The 18,910-nt window shown below is 34.9% G+C and overlaps 1 protein-coding gene across 3 annotated transcripts in view; it reads right to left on the bottom strand.

Moving 5' to 3' along the window:
• Positions 1 to 5,941: 5,941 nt before the first annotated feature.
• shd (cytochrome P450 family 24 subfamily A member shade) overlaps positions 5,942 to 18,910 on the bottom strand; it is a 159,951-nt gene continuing 146,982 nt past the window's right edge. For all 3 annotated transcript variants that reach the window (XM_069829563.1, XM_069829561.1, XM_069829562.1), the window contains 3 exons: positions 18,613 to 18,691; positions 14,586 to 14,789; positions 5,942 to 12,740 (listed from right to left, as the gene is read on the bottom strand). In XM_069829563.1, the coding sequence (XP_069685664.1) occupies positions 12,630 to 12,740; positions 14,586 to 14,789; positions 18,613 to 18,691 (394 nt within the window). In that variant the 3' untranslated portion in view covers positions 5,942 to 12,629. The remainder of the gene's footprint in view (positions 12,741 to 14,585; positions 14,790 to 18,612; positions 18,692 to 18,910) is intronic.

Here is an 18,910-nt window from a genome sequence, read left to right on the forward strand (position 1 = left end):
GATAATATCAGATGATCTATGAACTGGAATCGGGTGTTAGCTTATGTGATAATGAGGTCACACACTTCCTTGGCTGCCGGAACCCTTGTCTGAATCCCTTTGACCTTACGACGCTTTTTTAGGGTTTTCATTTTCACAGATCTCGCTGCTGAACTGTGCACTGTTTCGTATTGTCTGTATGGCATTAACAAAGCTTGATATGCAGAGTCGGCCTCTGTAGCATAGTTGTTGCGGGTTCGATCCAGGCCGATGTAGATGGCATTTAAGTGTGTTTAAATGAGACAGGCTCATGTCAGTAGATTTACTGGCATTTAAAAGAATCCTGCAGGACAAAATTCTGGTACACCGGCGATGCTGATATAACTCCTGCAGTTGCGAGTGTCAAATAAACCATAATTTAATTTTTTTATATACAGATTTGAACCTTAGAAATATCAACTGGCGATGTTGTAGTTGGTTGTATAATATATCTACATGATACATCAATAAATGAAAAAAAAATCTGAGCCAGAAATTGAATTCAGGATCTTCAAGAGCACTCACCAGGGCGCTTGTCTCATTTATTACGATGTTGTTAGATGTTTCAGATTCCATTATGGTTTGAAAACATTCTAGCAATGGCTCCTTCTTCTCATGAACAACATTCACTGTTCTTATTTTAAAACTCCATCTTGCTGCCCCAGCTGATGGGATTGTCTTTGAAACACATTAATCTAATACAGACTGAGTGGAGATCTAGAGAATAAAGCAGGGATACTGGATAAATTATCAAAAATATGCGAGCCTTTGTATTTTGTTTAGCGGCTCTTTCCATTATGAGATTCAACTGATGGGCACTTAATTTCACATTTCTCCTGAATTGTTAAGGTTCTGAACTGAATAGACTGTAAATATTGTACAGAATTAAACATTGTCGCACTTGTTATACTCACAACATTAAAGAAAATGTATTTAAAACTGCGTGCTACTGACAAACTGCTGCAAATTTTGCAGCCCCTGGAAACTGTGGATTCATGGCCAGGGGCAGCAGGGGGAGGGGTAAAACTAACGCGCAAAGCATCCGAGACGAGACTGGCAGCTCCAGGGGAGGAAGTGGCTTCACCCATAGTCTTTGTCTCTGGTTTCGCTCTGGCAGCTCCAGGGGAGAAAGTGACTTCACTAACGATTGCGTGCATGTCAAAGAGAGCGAAATTTTAAAAAATTCGAGTCGCTAAATAGAGACTGTATAATAACTGTATTTCATAACATAAAACGATACAAGAGCCACAAATGTCTGGGGGTGCTGCAGCTCCGCAGCCCCTCTTCGAAAGCCGCCCCTGGTGCGCATACTAAACTTACTCAATGAAAACTGATGTGTCCCGTATTTTTTTCCAATATGTCTGGGAACCCTATGGTATATATGAAACAATTATATTTTGTGAGGGGGATGACAGGGATGTTAATATGAATTTATGAGAGGGGTACAACTTTCCAACAGGGGGGGAAATCCCCCCATACTCCCATTAATTCACACCCTGCCTACAAAACAAATAGTTTATTTGATTTTTTTTTAATTGCATATTATGGTGCATATTTTTTACATTTTTCGTTCATGCGTATTTTACAATTTGATTGCGCATACAAATCGGGGCTCTAATCATTAGCGATGTTCACAAACCAGGGATCATTCATTCATTCATTCATTTATTTTATTCCATAGATCTTACATGAGCAATGAACTTTAAGATGTGGAACATGTCAACATTTTACAATATTACAATTACAATTTTTACAAAGTTTTATAGTTTTACAATTTAGTAATTTTCTAAAATTTTTACAATGTTGTACAATTTTTTTTTTTTTTTTTTTACATTTTGGCGAGATGTAGTGAGATGAAATGAGGTCCGAGGATTCGCCAAAATATTACCCGGCATTTGCCTTTTCGGTGGGGGAAACCTCGGAAAAACCCAACCAGGTAATCAAATCAAAGGGGGTAATCAATCAAAGGTGTTGATGCCAAGGACTCGCCATAGACCATCCGGCTTCAGTCCCACGGCTGTGGAAAACCTCGGAAGAAACCAAAGTCCAAAGGGGGATCCAACCCAAGCCCGAACGCAGCTCCGGAACAGCAGCCCAGCGAGTCTGCCGACTGAGCTACATCGATGGCTCTACTAAAAGTATACAATACATAGCCAATCAGATTATTAAATTTACAAACGCAAACGATCATTCATAAGTTGAGCTATATTATAATACAAAACAATTTAATTAAATTTAAGGTATAAACAATTCAACCAGTTGTGATATACAGAAATTGATAATACATATCATGCAAACTACTTCAAATTACAAACACAAACAGTTTATCAGTAGAGCTATATAGATTACTATTCAATTTAAAGCATATACAATTCATCGGCCAAAACTATACAAATATATACAATACAAAGTAGCATACTTTCATTAAGCTATACAAATTTGTGCAATTAATATCAAGTAGATTAATTCAATTTATAATCATAAACAATTCATCAGTTGAGCTATACATATTACCATTCAATTTACAGTAGGTCTATATACAATTCATCAGTAGAGCTACACAGACTAGTAATCATTTTAAGAACATACGGTATACAATTCATCAGCCAAACTATACAAACATATACAATCAAATTAGTTCAATTTACAAACTTATTTTCGTTAAGCTATACAATTCATATGAAGTAGATTAATTCAATTTATAAGCTTAAACAATTCATCAGTTGACGTATACAGTACATACAATTCATCAGTTATGCTAAACAAAAAATACAATACATAGTAAACAGATTAAGTCAATATAAAAACATATTTTAGTTGAGCTATATAAAATTGTACATGTCATTTAAGTAGAATAATTCAATTCACAAGCTGCCAGGAAGAAAATAATTACTCATCAATCATCTAGTATTGACCTGGTCATCAGAGAACTTAATTTAGTTAAAATCTGGATTTGCTCTTTCATTTATTGCTGCATATTTCATGTTATTTGGAGCCCTTGAATAAATGCTGAGATACACACTGAACATGGGGCCCACAGCACGAGTGAAGGAAGTTTCTTGACCACTCTGGCCTTTTTTTTTTTATCATGACCGAGGAGTAAATAGTATTATCAGAGTCTAGTATATACAGTCACGAAGCTTGAGTTGTCAGGTTGCTAGGATCAATAGACTGTGCCGGTACTATTTTGCATTGTCTGTAATGAGGCGATATTAGCGATCCTAGTGGTTAGTAATTATCTTCTTCTTCTTCTTCACTTCAAGGATTAGGTGAACCGCCTGTTCTGAATTCACAATGATTCCCTCCCTGTCTTCCTACATCCCTTAGTCCTCTTGGTTTATATTGATATGCTACTTTGGGCAATCTTATTTCTTCCATTCTCTGGACATGCTGTTCCCAACCAATGCGGTGTTGTTGAATTCTATAATTTATTGAGTATATTTCTAATTCTCTTCTAATTTCCTCATTTCTTATGTGGTTTAATTTTGTGCAACCTTTGGTCCTTCTTAGAAAGTTCATTTCCACACTTAGTATTCTACTCGAGTTGTTCTTATTTATTACCCAGGACTCGCTACCATACAGAAGCATCGGTACCGCCATTGTCTTGTAAAACTTCAATCTTTTATCTTTCCTTGTTTTCTGTTTTAATGTTCTATGAATGGTGCCACATATCATTTGGAATTTTGATAATTTGTTATCAATATCATTTCTTGTTGCATATCCAGAAGACAGTTCACAACCTAGATAATTAAAATTTATTAGCAACTATCTATCTATATAGCTCTACTGATAAATTGTTTGTGTTTGTAATTTGAAGTAGTTTACATGATATGTATTATCAATTTCTGTATATCACAACTGGTTGAATTGTTTATGTCTTAAATTTAATTAAATTGTTTTGTATTATAATATAGCTCAACTTATGAATGATCGTTTGCGTTTGTAAATTTAATAATCTGATTGGCTATGTATTGTATACTTTTAGTAGAGCCATCGATGTAGCTCAGTCGGCAGACTCGCTGGGCTGCTGATCCGGAGCTGCGTTCGGACTTGGGTTGGATCCCCCTTTGGACTTTGGTTTCTTCGGAGGTTTTCCCCAGCCGTGGGACTGAAGCCGGATGGTCTATGGCGAGTCCTTGGCATCAACCCCTTTGATTTGATTATCCCCTTTGATTTGATTACCTGGTTGGGTTTTTCCGAGGTTTCCCCCACCGAAAAGGCAAATGCCGGGTAATATTTTGGCGAATCCTCGGACCTCATCTCATCTCACTACATCTCGCCAAAATATAAAAAAAAAATGTAAAATAATTGTATAAAATTGTAAAAATTGTAGAAATTACTAAATTGTAAAACTATAAAAATTTGTAAAAATTGTAATTTTAATATTGTAAAAGGTTGACATGTTCCACATCTTAAAGCTTCATTGCTCATGTAAGATATATGGAATAAAATAAATGAATGAATGAATGAATGATGCATATTTACTATGTATTGAGCTTCGTGACTGTATATACTAGATTGTAGTATCATCTAGTGATTGAAGTGATTAGACTGGAATCAATTGAAGACCTCCCTCAAAGAAGGTTGTACATCACATTTTTATGATTTTACAGAAAATAGAAAAAATTGTCAGTTCTTTGATGTACAATCTTATACCACCAGAAACTGAACATTGTCAAAATGTGACCTACAACCTTCTTTGAGGAAGGTCTTCAATTGTCAATAGCACACTCATTATGTTTATATAAGCAGGGATAATGGCAGTGGCAGCTGATTGACTGAGGCAAGTGAGGCCGGGCCTCAGTCACTTGGCTTAACAGAAATCAAATTTTGTGTTTTTATATAATGTATTAGTTATTTGAATGAAGCATTGCTGTAGAAGCATTTTAAAACTTTGTGATGTATATAGACCTGTTTTACAGTAAAATTTGTTCCTGAGGCCAGAATCGTTAGTGCCGGGTCTGTCTTCTGAATTTCCTGTATTTTCGCGGGGTTTGAGCTTGCGCTTAAAACGTTGTAGCCGAGGCACAATTCGTCTGGCCTGGTCAGGTTTCACTCCTCCCATCCATGGGCCGGCCTCAAGGGTAGAGTGGGGTGGGAATAGCAATGGTGACTTGTCTTCCTAAATAGGTCATAAATAACACAAATTCCAGCTCTTTGGCAGGCAGAGAACCACACTATTCCCTCCCCTTATGTCTCAGTTTATGACTTAAGTGAGGGTGTTGTACTATTGTAATTCGTAGTATAGTAGTGAATCTGGGTCAATGTTGTTATATATTTCGGGAAAATATAAACAGAAACAAATTGCCAGAAATAATGCTGGTGCAGTTAATTCATTGTTAGAGTGTCCTTTTTCGAGAAGAAATAATACTGAAATAAAGGAAGTTTTAAATAAAGAGTGAGACTACCGAGATACCTACGACATCGCTGATAATTTTTCTGACAGATAATCTTAAAACGTGAGTTTCTATTGCATCCTGGTATGGGCCACATAAATGGTTATGTGGTAATGTGGTGCAAAATAAACTTCTCTGTTGGCCTTGTTCGTTGCTGTCAAGGGAAAAAAATAAAAAGAACAGAAAGGAGGGGATTTTCAACACATAATATGGGTTGCTTCAGCACACTGAAACAATCACTGAAACTCACAGCATAACAGCTTATTTGGTGAGTGACATTATTTTTCATCAATAGTAGGCTAATAATAATAGACTAATAATAATAATAATAATAATAATAATAATAATAATAATAATAATGATAATAATACAGTAATCATGATATTAATAATATAACAATAATTAATATCATAAATAAACATTTCCTATCGGAGGCACTTAAACTAGTTGCATCTGGCCTCACCGAGGATTTCGATCACCGGCCGCTACTGGATAATGGTAGGAATATATAACACAACAGCACAATATGGAAATAATGAATCTGTATTTGTTTCGTTCAAAAACATGTACAATGTTTCATTCACTTTGTGTTGATATGTATGATAAAATGCAATCAATATGCAATATAAATACTTCATTTCTAAGGCTAAAATATAACTACCCCACTATATATTACAATTTTTTTTAACTTATATGCGAGGCTATTTCAATATATATTTTATAGGCCCACTAAATTGTTTGACAGTGAAGCCGATCACCGTAAAACTCGAAAATTATCCAATGATCATGTTTATGATACTCACAAATCATAATAAACGCCATGGGTCATAGAAAAAAAATGTTGAGAAAGTTAACATGTCTAGATAAACTAAACGTTTCAGGAAATACAAAAAAGTCTCAGATCCTAGATTTGTGCTCAAATTATTTTTTTCTTAACACTTTAGCTAAAATGAATGTTGATGGGAATATGTGAGGTTTCTCTTCATAACATCATGAGTCTACATGTTAGGATACGAAATCATGTATAACTCAGTTTCGTAAAAAATGGAGATGTGGCGTTTCTCAATATTGTGATTCAATTTAAGTCTGTTTTCGCAACAATAATCAATTTATAGGTTTATGTTGAAATAATACTGTAACTATTCAGCATTTTCTTTAGAACTGTTTCTATATTTATGTTGTAAAAACTGATATGTCATGAATTTGTTTAATCCCCTTTAATTACAAAATATGAATAACTTATAATTCTTTCAATTGTCAGCATACGAAACAACAGAAAAATTTTGTGGATTCATATTTATATCACAAAAAAAAACGATCTTACAGAAACGTTCTGAAAAAGTTACACAAATCAAGATCGACATTTTGGCATTATGATGTCAGAGAATCTGAGCCATCTGAACTCTAAGTATGTCAGCAATCCTGCAGGTTGTAGCCTTCGTGTGATATTGTTTATCGTAGTGTGTGTTTTGTTTTATTCTGAAAAGCTATTATTACTCAAAATTGACGACAGATGGATTTTGGAAAATAGGAAAATGATATAGGAAAACTGACATTTCACTGAAAACTACTATTTTTCTAAAAAAAAATATGGGTTCCAAGCTTCAAATTGAGGGGTTATTTATTAAAATCCGTTCAGCCATTTTCCCGTAATTTCCATTACCAATTCAAATTATATATATATATATATATATATATATATATATATATATATATATATATATATAGATTTCAACTATTTATGCTATTTGCATAAACGAATGCTTAAATGTTTGTACAGTATTTAATTTTTTCATGGAAATAACTTTTCCTGCGTTCAGAAGTAAACACCTTTGTTTACTAAGCAATTTATATTACGTAATTTTCATTTATTGTTGTTAAAGTACTGGTACCAGTATGTGCTGGCAGACAATAAATAAATATGTACGAGGGGGATCCAGGAAATAACGACCGTTCGCGCATACCCGCCTCGCAGCTGACTCCCCTTCCTTGTTTGAAGGTCAACTGGCTTCCTTAACATGTGTTCTCATAACGTTGTGAGTACTGGCTGCAACAAGTCGCCATTGTGCATTTTGTGTTACTTCAAAATGAACGACGTGATTGATAATCCCGCCGACTGTGAGGTGAGGAGTGTGATTCGATTTTTGAATGCCCGACATTTGAAACCTGCAGAAATTTACCGGCAATTGAAAGAAGTGTATAGTGATACTGTAATGAATGAAAGAAATGTGAGAAAATGGTGCGAAATGTTCAACAATGGGCGAACAAATGTCCACGATGAAACTCGACCCGGACGCCCATCACTCATCACAGAAGACCTGAAGACTAAAGTGAACGACAGAATCTTGCAAGACAGGCGCACATCACTCGACGAATTGCATATTGCCTTTCCTGACATTTCTCGTTCTTTGCTTGGTGAAATTGTGTCGCAACATCTTGGCTACACAAAATCTGTGCAAGATGGGTTCCACGGCAACTGAGTGACCAACACAAAACTCAGAGAATGGCCTCAGCATTGACATTCTTGATGCGATATCACACAGATGGAGACGCCTTTCTTGATCAAATTGTGACTGGTGATGAGACCTGGGTGTCTCACAACACCCCAGAGACCAAGCGCCAACCACGTCAGTGGCATCATCCCTCATCACCCAAGAAACCGAGAAAATTCAAACAGACTCTCTCAACACAAAAAGTCATGGCTACTGTCTTTTGGGATCGCAAAGGTGTTCTTTTGCTGGATTTCATGCCAAAAGGCATTACGATCAATGCAAATCGTTATTGTGAGACTTTACGAAAACTACGGCGAGCCATCCAAAATAAGAGGCAAGGAATGTTTTCGAGAGGAGTTGTGCTTCTTCACGACAACGCCCGCCCACACACTGCTGCTTCAAGTCGAGAATTGCTGGATCAATTCGGTTGGGAAATCTTTGATCATCCGCCCTATAGTCCAGACCTTGCTCCTAGCGATTTTCACCTTTTCACTAAGCTGAAAGACTTTCTGGGTGGTACGCGTTTTGGAAGTGATGAAGAGTTGAAGAAGACAGTGAACACCTGGCTTAATGAACTGGCGGCAGAGGAGTATAACACGGGAATTCTAAAGCTAATGAACAGATACGACAAATGTTTAAATGTAGGTGGTGATTATGTAGAGAAGTAAAGGAAGCTTCTGTTATGTAACAGACTTTGTTTTTTCAAATAATTTTTTTTTTTTAATTATTACAACAAAACGGTCGTTATTTCCTGGATCCCCCTCGTAACACAAGCTTGGACGTGTTTTACTTTCAATTACTTTCCCTTTCTTCATTTCCCAGCATTCTCACATATTCTGCAGTTCCTCTATGACCCTATCCTAATGAGACACTTTGAATGAAGATATTTTAATTCTTATATCTAAAAAAATACTTTATAAGTACTGTCCCTAAAATTATTGCATTTCGGAAACTAAATATATATTTGACAGTTTACACCTATATGTATAAAATAGTATATTATTCTAACTTTCAACATTTAAAGGAATAATGTCAAACTTATATTATTCTATATGCAATAAAATTAAATGGTAAATCACGTGTAAAGTTCATGTAAATAACACTATAAACTATGCACTTCATTTGGTTTCTCTTCAACAGAGTAATTCAGGTACAATACACAGATACTACTTACAAATCAACACCATCTTACAACTTCATTTCCAACACTTAGTACAAATTCAGGAAAGAGTGTAGATCATATCAATAATAATTTGTGAATATATTCACAGGTACTCAGAATTAATTTACAGCCATATGTTCCAACTGATCGACTGATATACAGGAACAGTTTCTCTTCTCTTCTTAAAGTATCAGATAAGGAAAAGAAGCAATTGTGACTTGTAGGTTCTAGGAAAATTTAGAAATGTCACTTTTCGTGAGCTGCCACAAGGGACAAAGAGTACTTAACCATATAAATGTTTACAAGTTCAGTGAACCATTAATTTTGTTTTGACAATGAAACTCCTACAAGTACATAGCTGCAAATACATTTTGAGATTGGTGGAAATATACCTAGTTTTAGAGAGGCAAGTGTTACAAAAAGGTAAAGAATGCTAATGAACTTGGTTTCATTTCGAATATAGGTGATGCTTCAGGAGAGCAATTGATCCTTTCAATGCAGCTAAAGTTACAATCGGAATAATAGATGTAGGTATTCCAAGCCTCTTAAACACATCTTACTGTATTTTCCGGCATACATATTGTTGAGGGGAGGGGGAAACTCTTTACAACTGAATATCTATAATGAATTGACAGTATTTAATACCTTTTTAACATTTTTCGTAAAAACCCAGAAATTTATCTCAAGAGCTAAATCAAAAATCACTTGAAACCTCTTCTAAATCAGAATCTGTTTAAGTTAAATTTACTGCTTAGTTTCATTGACAGTATTAAACTCACCAATCTTTTTTTAAATCTAATTTATTTTCAAGTAATTCCGTACTCTATCTTTCATAATACTGCTAATTTTATGCGAACTTTATAAACAAATTAGAGTAAGAAATTAAATATGCGAAAAATGCTAAGGGTAACGTCTTAACGACTTCACATTTTTATGCTACATATTTAGTTATAATTAGCATTACAATAGACGAAAAAAAAAAAATGAAGCTTCAAACTTGGAACTCGTAGAGGGAAATTTACTCCTTCACATGTTACAATGCATACAGCTGCCATTTCTTAAAATTAAATAGTGTATTATTATTATTATTATTATTATTATTATTATTATTATTGGTTACTATTATTATTATTATTATTATTATTATTATTATTATTATTATTATTAATCTGATCTTTCACACTTTTCAGTTAGTTTATGTCACTGAGTTAACATTTTTGGTACCGGTATCTATACTTTGTCGAAAAAGAAATTGTGTCCTGTAAAACATGATACACTTATTTGAAAAATAAAGAAAACATTTCTATATACTCTGAACATTTGTATTTGTCACTTTTTTCACTTGAATGTAACAAAATGCTTCCTAGAATGTATAGAGCCTCTATAGGTAGAATAGTGTGGCAATAGATTGTCTCAATTTTAGTTCAGTTTATATAGAACTGATATTTTAAAGATTCCAGTCACTGGAAACCACACGCTATAGACCTATATTTCATGACCATTTGTTGAAATGCAGAAACTGTGATTGATACAGCTTTTTCACACAGTTTTAATTTTCCTAATTTTTCAGTAGGTACCTCAATATTTTTGTCACTAACAATTTTCTTAAATCTTACTTTCAATTATTTGTAAATATGTATATCGACGGACAAGTTCAAACGGAAAACAACTCAAATTTTAAAGTTTTGAGTTAACTACATTTTAAAGTTTCATAATTGCTGTGAAAAATCCAATTAACATCATTATAATTGGAACTTTAATAGAATTTTGAGCAATTTCAATGTTTCTTTGATTTTCCACAGCAATACGAAACTTTAAAACGCAGTTTTCTCAAAATTTTAAATTTTGAGTTACTTCCCTTTTGAACTGCCCCGTCAAAATCTAGTTTTCATTATTATTAAAAAAATTAATGGCATATCGTGATTGAATGCAAAAATACTGTAAGTTGTTTTGAGATAAAATACTAATAGTCATTGTTAAAACTGAACAAATAAAAACATATGAGTGCGATAGCCCACGAAGAGCCAAGGCCGACCAGCCGACTGCTAGCTTCACGTCCACATGTCTCAGCAGAGGTGAACGTCATCCAACCAGTACAGAGGAATTTTGTGATCAGCACAATGATCCCCAGCTGTTAATGCTAATTTACAGAAATGGGTGTTTGCTATTTATTATAGCTCCCAAATTTAGTTGAGTGGTTCCATACACTGGCCGAAATTTTATGAGACAATTTCTTCCCCCATGAAGACTGTAATCAACGCGCATTCCATAACACGAGTCAGGCATGATGCCTTAGGCCAGCATTTCTCAAAGTATGGTCCGGGGACCACCTGTGGTCCTCGAGGTCTGTCCTTGTGGTCCTTCAAAAAAGACAGAAGAAAAAATAAAATTCAGTCGAATTGCGTATCACACTATAGCTGAAAGTCTCAGAGTTTGTAAATGACACATGGCAATCGCCTTTCACTTTTTCTCCCAGTACTGACATTTTATGAAATTTATTTACCTACCCATCTATCCCCTTCCCACTCTACTCTCAGCAACAAAAGAGGGATTTAAAGCACTATGAACGTGGTGTTTCTCGCCATCTTTTCCCTGCACATCTGGCGCTGTGCATGTTACCCAGCTAGGGACCACCCGAATTCATAACAGGACCGAAGTACCGGACCTTTTCCTGTATTGATGACTTTCTTAATAGTTTTGCTGATACCCAGTCTGCACATTCAAATGGTCACGTACTGTACGTCATATACCAATGATAGAACATGCAAAATTGCATCTTTACTTGTTGAAAATCGGGCATGTTTCTGCATTCATTTTTTTTTTATTTCTGTTTTTCGCAAATGACGATATAAGAAATTTTCTTCTATTAACATTAACTTAATTAGTTAATATCAATATAAAATTAATTGAATTAAATTAATTTTAATTAATTATTTCTACATTAAAATGTAAGTATGCTGGTATTAAAATATGCTACGTAAATTGTAAATTTGCTTTCGAAGGGAACAAGAGTAAGGCGGTCGGTGGAACTGTTCTCACTTAAAAAAGTGGTCCCCACTTCAGAAAAGTTTGAGAAACGCTGCCTTAGGCCATAATGCTATGGCGCGGAACTGCTTGGAAAATGTAGACCAGGATGTGGAATACTCACGCTATCTATGGCCACACTGTAAAGTATAGCAAGCTCCTCTTTTATAAAATAGTAGAAAATATCTACCTAAAATGGCAAGAAAAGCGTTTCAAAATGTAAAACAATTTCCTTTTCGTCAGCATGTAAATACCAAAAACGTACACTCAATCTAACAAACAACGTTTGACTCAGAAATTAAGCTTTTCGTATGCTATTCTTAGTCGCTGTACTTAAAAAAAAATTAAACAACAATCACAATTCACTGAGCTCGTTGGCATTTGACGAGGACAACCGGACCAATAATACTGCTGGCACTGGACAGTACTCGTGGCCCCCTGAAGAAGTGATGCAGGCTATTATATCGATCGTCTGCTGATCATAGCCGTTGGAGAGGTAGAACGTTCTGTGATGAAATCTGCAGTTTCGAAATGCAGTCACTCGTTTCGATCACGGAAGATGAAGTTTGTTGGGGCTTGCGGAGCGAGGAGGAATTCGAACTGGAGGTCAAGCTCCCCTTCAAAGTCCACGTGGAATTCTCGAACAATCTGTGACGAGCATAAGCAGTTCAAGTTATTAAATGTTGTGTTTATATGAAAAGTTAATTAATTAATATACCAATTAAATAATTACGGTAAGCATTTGAAAAGTAGATTACCGTGATATACAGGGTGATTCACGCACGACTAATGACATGCGTTTTAGGGTCATTTTGAGCATAAAATACCATATGAACATGGGTCCAGTTATCATTAGTTTGAAAGTTATTGGTAAAAATTCAAACGTTACGCTGTGAATTAGGCTTTGAAGTTGCTTGCATCGTAATGCAAACATTGGAACGTAAACTAAATGGAGGGTTGCGCTGTGACTTTGTAATTATCAGCTGCACTTATCAGGGACAGTGCCCAGGTATGGATTTCTAAGTGCCATTCACACCCATACGGCCAAGTGCATTGAAGTGGAAAGAGAGATATTTAAAAATCTGCTTCCAAACTGAGGAATATTTATTTTATTATTAATACAGTATTTTGAATTAATATTTTTGTCTATTTTAAGGGGTTAAAATTTTTGGAAATATTCAACATTTTTTTTCCTCCATTAACTTATTGTATCTTGTACAATAATGAAAATTGGTATGTGTAAAACATTGTCCTTCTGCTATATGAAAAAAATATTTTTACGATTAAAAAAGTTATATATATATATATATATATATATATATATATATATATATATTTTTTTTCAAAATTCAAAATGTGCATTTCACTGTGCAGTGATGAAGCGTTTCCCTCATAACTCATAAACTTGTTAACTTTTCATGTTCTCTCTCTTTTATTTTATTGCTGAAACTCATGTTTACAATATCATGCTCTTTCAACTACATTCCTTAATAAATTATACTTTTTTATTTTGTGTTAGAAGAAAATACTGATATTTGACCTTTTGAAATGAATTTATTTTTTATCAGACAATCTATCAAAGATAGAGAAGTGATCTTGCATCATATTGTAGATATGACATGCATTAATACACACATGAAATTTCATCACAGAATGTTGGATAGTTTTTTAGTTATGTGGGAAACGCTTCATCACTGCACAGTGAACTGAATTAAAAAAAAAATTAAATAATTTTTTTAAATCGTAAATTTTTTTCCATATAGCAGAAGGACAGTGTTTTACACATACTAATTTCCATTATTGTACAGGATACAGTAATGAAGGAAAGAAAAAATGTTGAATATTTCCAAAATTTTACTGCTGTAAGCTGTACCTAACCTCTTAAGTGAATAATATTTAGTTCTGTTGAAAACCACTCGTCGTTTCGTAGAATTCAATCAGCTGTAACTCCTTAATGGTTGATAATCAGGCTCATGTTCATATTATGACATTTTATACTCAAAATGACATATAGAACTGATTTCTAAAGAGCGGATCGTTAGTCATGAATCACTCTGTATATTGTAAAAGTTGTATTGGGCATTTCAAGCCCTTGAGTATGTTTGTCTCAAACTTATTACAGTTTTGCTAGACCAGATTTTTGACGAATATAGCGGCAGTGAAAGTAGAAGAATATGGTGATGAAATCAATCATAATATCTTCACCCACTTCCACCAAACCAAGCATACAAATCTCCACAAAAGATAAACAAGTATATGAAAATTAGTTACCCTTACTGAAGCTAAAATTGTAAAAACTAACTTATTTTATCCTGAAAGGAAAGTTCAGACCCTATCTCTACGTCCATATGAAAGAACTTTTACGCTGTATTACAGCTAGTTTGAAGGGAGGTTTCGACATGAGTTCGTTAATATTTTTCTTGTGAGTAGTAGTAGTAGGCTGTAATACTGAATTGAACGCACAGAAAAGTTTCAAAGTAGTGTCGTTCTCACCTTGGCCAATACCAAATGTAGCTCCTGCTCCACAAAACGTTTTCCTGGACAAATGCGTCTCCCACAGCCGAAAGGGACGACCAGGAAGGGACTCGTCCGCATGAGTTCCCCGTCATGCAGCCAGCGTTCGGGCAAGAACTCGCTGGCACTCGTGAAGTTGGCCTCTTCCTGACACGCCAACCACGTGTGGCATAGCACTACAGTCTGCACACAGAGAAACCATATATCTACTCAATGAAATTGTAAATGGTTTTATATTCTACTAGCCGTACCCGTGCGCTCCGCTGCACCCGTTAGAAATAAATATAAAGTAATTACATAATTAAAATAGGACATTTGATCCAGGGAACATTCGTGTTTGATATAAGGATAAATCGTTCTTTATGTTACTTAATTTAAATTGTATTTGCATAATTAAAATGCGATCATTTTGATCCAGAGACATTCATTTGGTCATAAAAATTATTTTAGGAAATACAGGAAACGAATGTACAGAATAGCCTATCAAGTTTTCTGTGCATAAGAATCTATTTTAATCTTACCTGCCCTCGATTCACTCAGAAGTTACTGTAATAACATTATAGCATTATGTCCATCTAGAGAAACTACACTTTCCAATGGTGAATTATTAATTAATTATACAAATCGGTTAATTTAGCTTCTGATATTACTTCATACAAACACAGAAACATTATCTGTAGGCTATCTTTCATAGCTTTCGATTGTTGCTGTCCAAGGCCCCTTATAGACGAAGTCATTTGTTTTTTAATTCATTACACGGCCTTAGATGGCAATTATTTTAATTTTAAAACTCATTTATCTCATTAAATATCAGTCCTATCAAAATTTTTGAAGGAATAAAACTTATCGGATATTATTTTCAAAGAAACTTTTGTTATGTAACATTTTTCACAAAAATCAACAATAAGCGAGATATTTCGATTTATTTAATTCAGACTCCCTTATAACCCCCCTTTTAAATAATGTATTTTGAATGCCATATAGCCTAAAATCTAAGTTACAACGAATTTAATTTATATTCCAATTTTCATCGAAATCCGTTCAGCCATTATCGCGTGAAAAGGTAACAAACATACATACATACAGACAGACAGACAGACAGACAGACAGAAAGACATACAAACAAAAATTTCAAAAAAGCGATTTTCGGTTTCAGGGTGGTTAATTGTATATGTTAGAACCAATTATTTTTGGAAAATCGAAAATTACCAGAAAAATTTCGGCTACAGATTTATTATCAGTATAGATTATATTACATTATAATTGTCCACTTGCGAGCAATCATTCTGATGGGGGCAGATAAAAATGTTAAATTTTTTTCTTCCACCATGTTAATAATGTCAAAAGAAGTGCTTATACAAATTTTGGCCACTCGACCGCAATTACGAGGCCGTCCACAAAGTGATTTTCGCTGAGGCCGTGTATAGAAAAAAGCACAATTGCATGGAAATATTTATTGGAACAGATACAGCAATTGTTGCGCTATTTGTCAACATATCCCCCACTGGAATTGAGACTTTTTCATACCATAGGATTAATTTTTGTGTCGTAGAAGTCAGCAGCCTCAGATCGGAACCAGCGTGTTACTGCGTCTGCACCTCTCTCTGTCGATCCCATGATGTGAGAAATGTCTCAATTCCGATGAAAAATAGCTCAACAATTGCTGTATATGTTTCAATAAATTTGTCCAATGAAATTGTGTTTTCTTTCTGTTAACGGCCCCTGGAGAATTTATTTTTTACGGCCCTCGTAATTGCGGTCGAGTGGCCAAAATTTGTATAAGCACTTCTTTTGACATTATTAACATGGTGGAAGAAAAAAATTTAACTTTTTTATCTGCCCCCATCAGAACGTTTGCTTGTGAGCTCAAGTGGTAGCGGTTCTCGCACAAAATTAATTACAGCGTGTAAAGAGATTAGTTACTTTTTTACGCACTAGTGTTTTAAAGGCTCACTTTACGCACTGATAACAGTGGGTAAAATGCAACTTTGCGCACTATCGTACAAAACTAATTTTATTTTGTTGGTAGGTGTTACCTATACTAGTTTCGTAAACATTCCTGTTCACAAAATAAAATGTAATTTTTAACACAGGTATTGTAAATAACTATTGTGCGAGATCATGCGTATTTGCTTGGTTTCCGCACAAAACCAATCCGCGGAAAGTCTAAAATTCCACATTCAGTATTCCCAACCTAACACACATAACAATTTCCCTCTTCTTACCGCTTAAGCGACATATTGATTTTACTGCTTTAGGCTTTTAACATATTATTTTTAGAGACGTTCAATATAGTAACAATTATAAATTGGAAACTTACCACTGCAATTTCACCTAAATTGCACTGTTAATTATCGTTTTCGCTATACTGGAGAATAAGCACGGTCACTTTGAACCGTGCCGTTACGTTTACCACCAAATTTAAGTAAATACACAATGTCACCAACATAAGAACATGACGTTGGTGTGTCGCGTAGTTGGCGGGAGAAATTTTTTCTCTCTCTGTCTACCTCCTTCGTTCTGAACATTATTGAGAGATAGCACCACTGTTAGCGACAATGTGTATTTGCGTAAATATTGCGAGTAAATTATGACGAGTGCCTTAGATGAGAGGCTCGGGACAGAAACAGTTTTGCTGTAGCGCATGCGCGGACCTCTCATGCAGTGGGAACGTGATCCTTACTTGAATTTATTTTTGCGTGTACTTGCAGATTAAATGATTGAGATCCCTTCTTGCTCCGGTTACAGGCCTTGCATTTACGAAGGTTATGTTATGTTAGGTTAGCTTAGATTAGCTTAGCTTAGGTTAGGTTAGCTTAGGTTAGGTTAGATTAGCTTTGGTTAGGTTAGATTAGTTTTGGTTAGGTTAGCTTAGCTTTGGTTAGATTAGGTTATGTTAGGTTAGGTTAGGTTATGTTAGCTTTGGTTAGGTTAGGTTAGCTTTGGTTAGGTTAGCTTGATTTGATTCGTCCATGTAGTAGTTAAAATTATATAATATGACAGTTTTTGATTCGTAATATTGTTAAAAAATAATAGGCCTATAATGAAAGCGGTGAATAATTTCATGGTCCTTAAATTTTTTTTCGTAAAAGGCTAGGTATTTTTCTATAGGCCAGAAATAAAACAGCAACGCCGTCGTAATTACGTACTTTACGCTTTGGCGAACATTAACCGGAAATTTAATTTCCGTCATTTTAATTGTATTCCGTGAAAGACACCTTTTTTCCTGTTAATTTCCTTGTGATAACCTAGTTTATTATCTTATTACATCTTCATTTTCTTTTAATGCATTCAAAAAACCGCCGTTGTACTACATAAAACCTTGAACTTGACTAATGGAGTGAATTATTTAAGAATATAGTCGCGAATTTGACTACCACAATTTCGATTATATTTTGTTTGATACGGCTCGGTACGGCCCGGTGACTAGTGGCCAGCGAGTAGAGTCGACTATCGATATTGGTCTGCCGTGCGTATTATCCAGTTGTTCCATTGTTTTTAAACATTTGCAAAAATTAAGTAAACTCTACAACTCCACTAAAGTTACTGCATTCGTGATGCAAGTAACATTAAGGAAGCCGTGAAAAAATCAACAAGATTCCAGACTCATCATAGACTGGGGAAAAAAAAAAGACAGACGTATATCACGGCCTGCTGGAGTATAGTAAACACAGAAAACATTTTAAAGCAACAATGTTGAAGATAGATATTTTTGTTTTCTAAAGTTGCCGTCATTGAACAGAAACCAAGATGGAGATTTCATTGCAACTAATTAGAAATTCCTCTTTCAGGTATGTAATAAACGATCTTCGCACAAAATAATGTACGATACACGAGCGGTATGTTTTCTTTCAATTCTCGGAAATTAAAAAAGCTCAACTACGTTTCGCTTTTTCAAATTTTTCCTCGAACATGAAAACTTCAACATACCGCTCTTGTAACAAATATTACTAATCTTCGTGTGATTTTCTTGGAAATATGCTTGTGGTTTATTTATGAAACTTACCCCTGGTGACAGCTGATACCCGCTGAGCTCCATCTCCGTCTCGAGTATTCTGGCTACACAGGTCGCAGTCGGAAGAACCCTGGAATAGAGAACATAGACAATTATTTTATGTATGAGCTTTTCTCTGGCAGCCATTGGGAAATCCTTAGACCGCCTCCAGGCCATTAAATGAAGTGTGTATGGGGTTTAACAAGACACCTTAAAGACGGTTTGAAATGTATTCATTTCCATTGGCTTTTCCTTATCTTACTGAGGATTTTGTGTTTCATATCGGAATCAATCGTATTTGGAAGTTTAA

Source organism: Periplaneta americana, chromosome 6 (assembly GCF_040183065.1).
Source record: "Periplaneta americana isolate PAMFEO1 chromosome 6, P.americana_PAMFEO1_priV1, whole genome shotgun sequence".
Classification (NCBI taxonomy): domain Eukaryota; kingdom Metazoa; phylum Arthropoda; class Insecta; order Blattodea; family Blattidae; genus Periplaneta; species Periplaneta americana.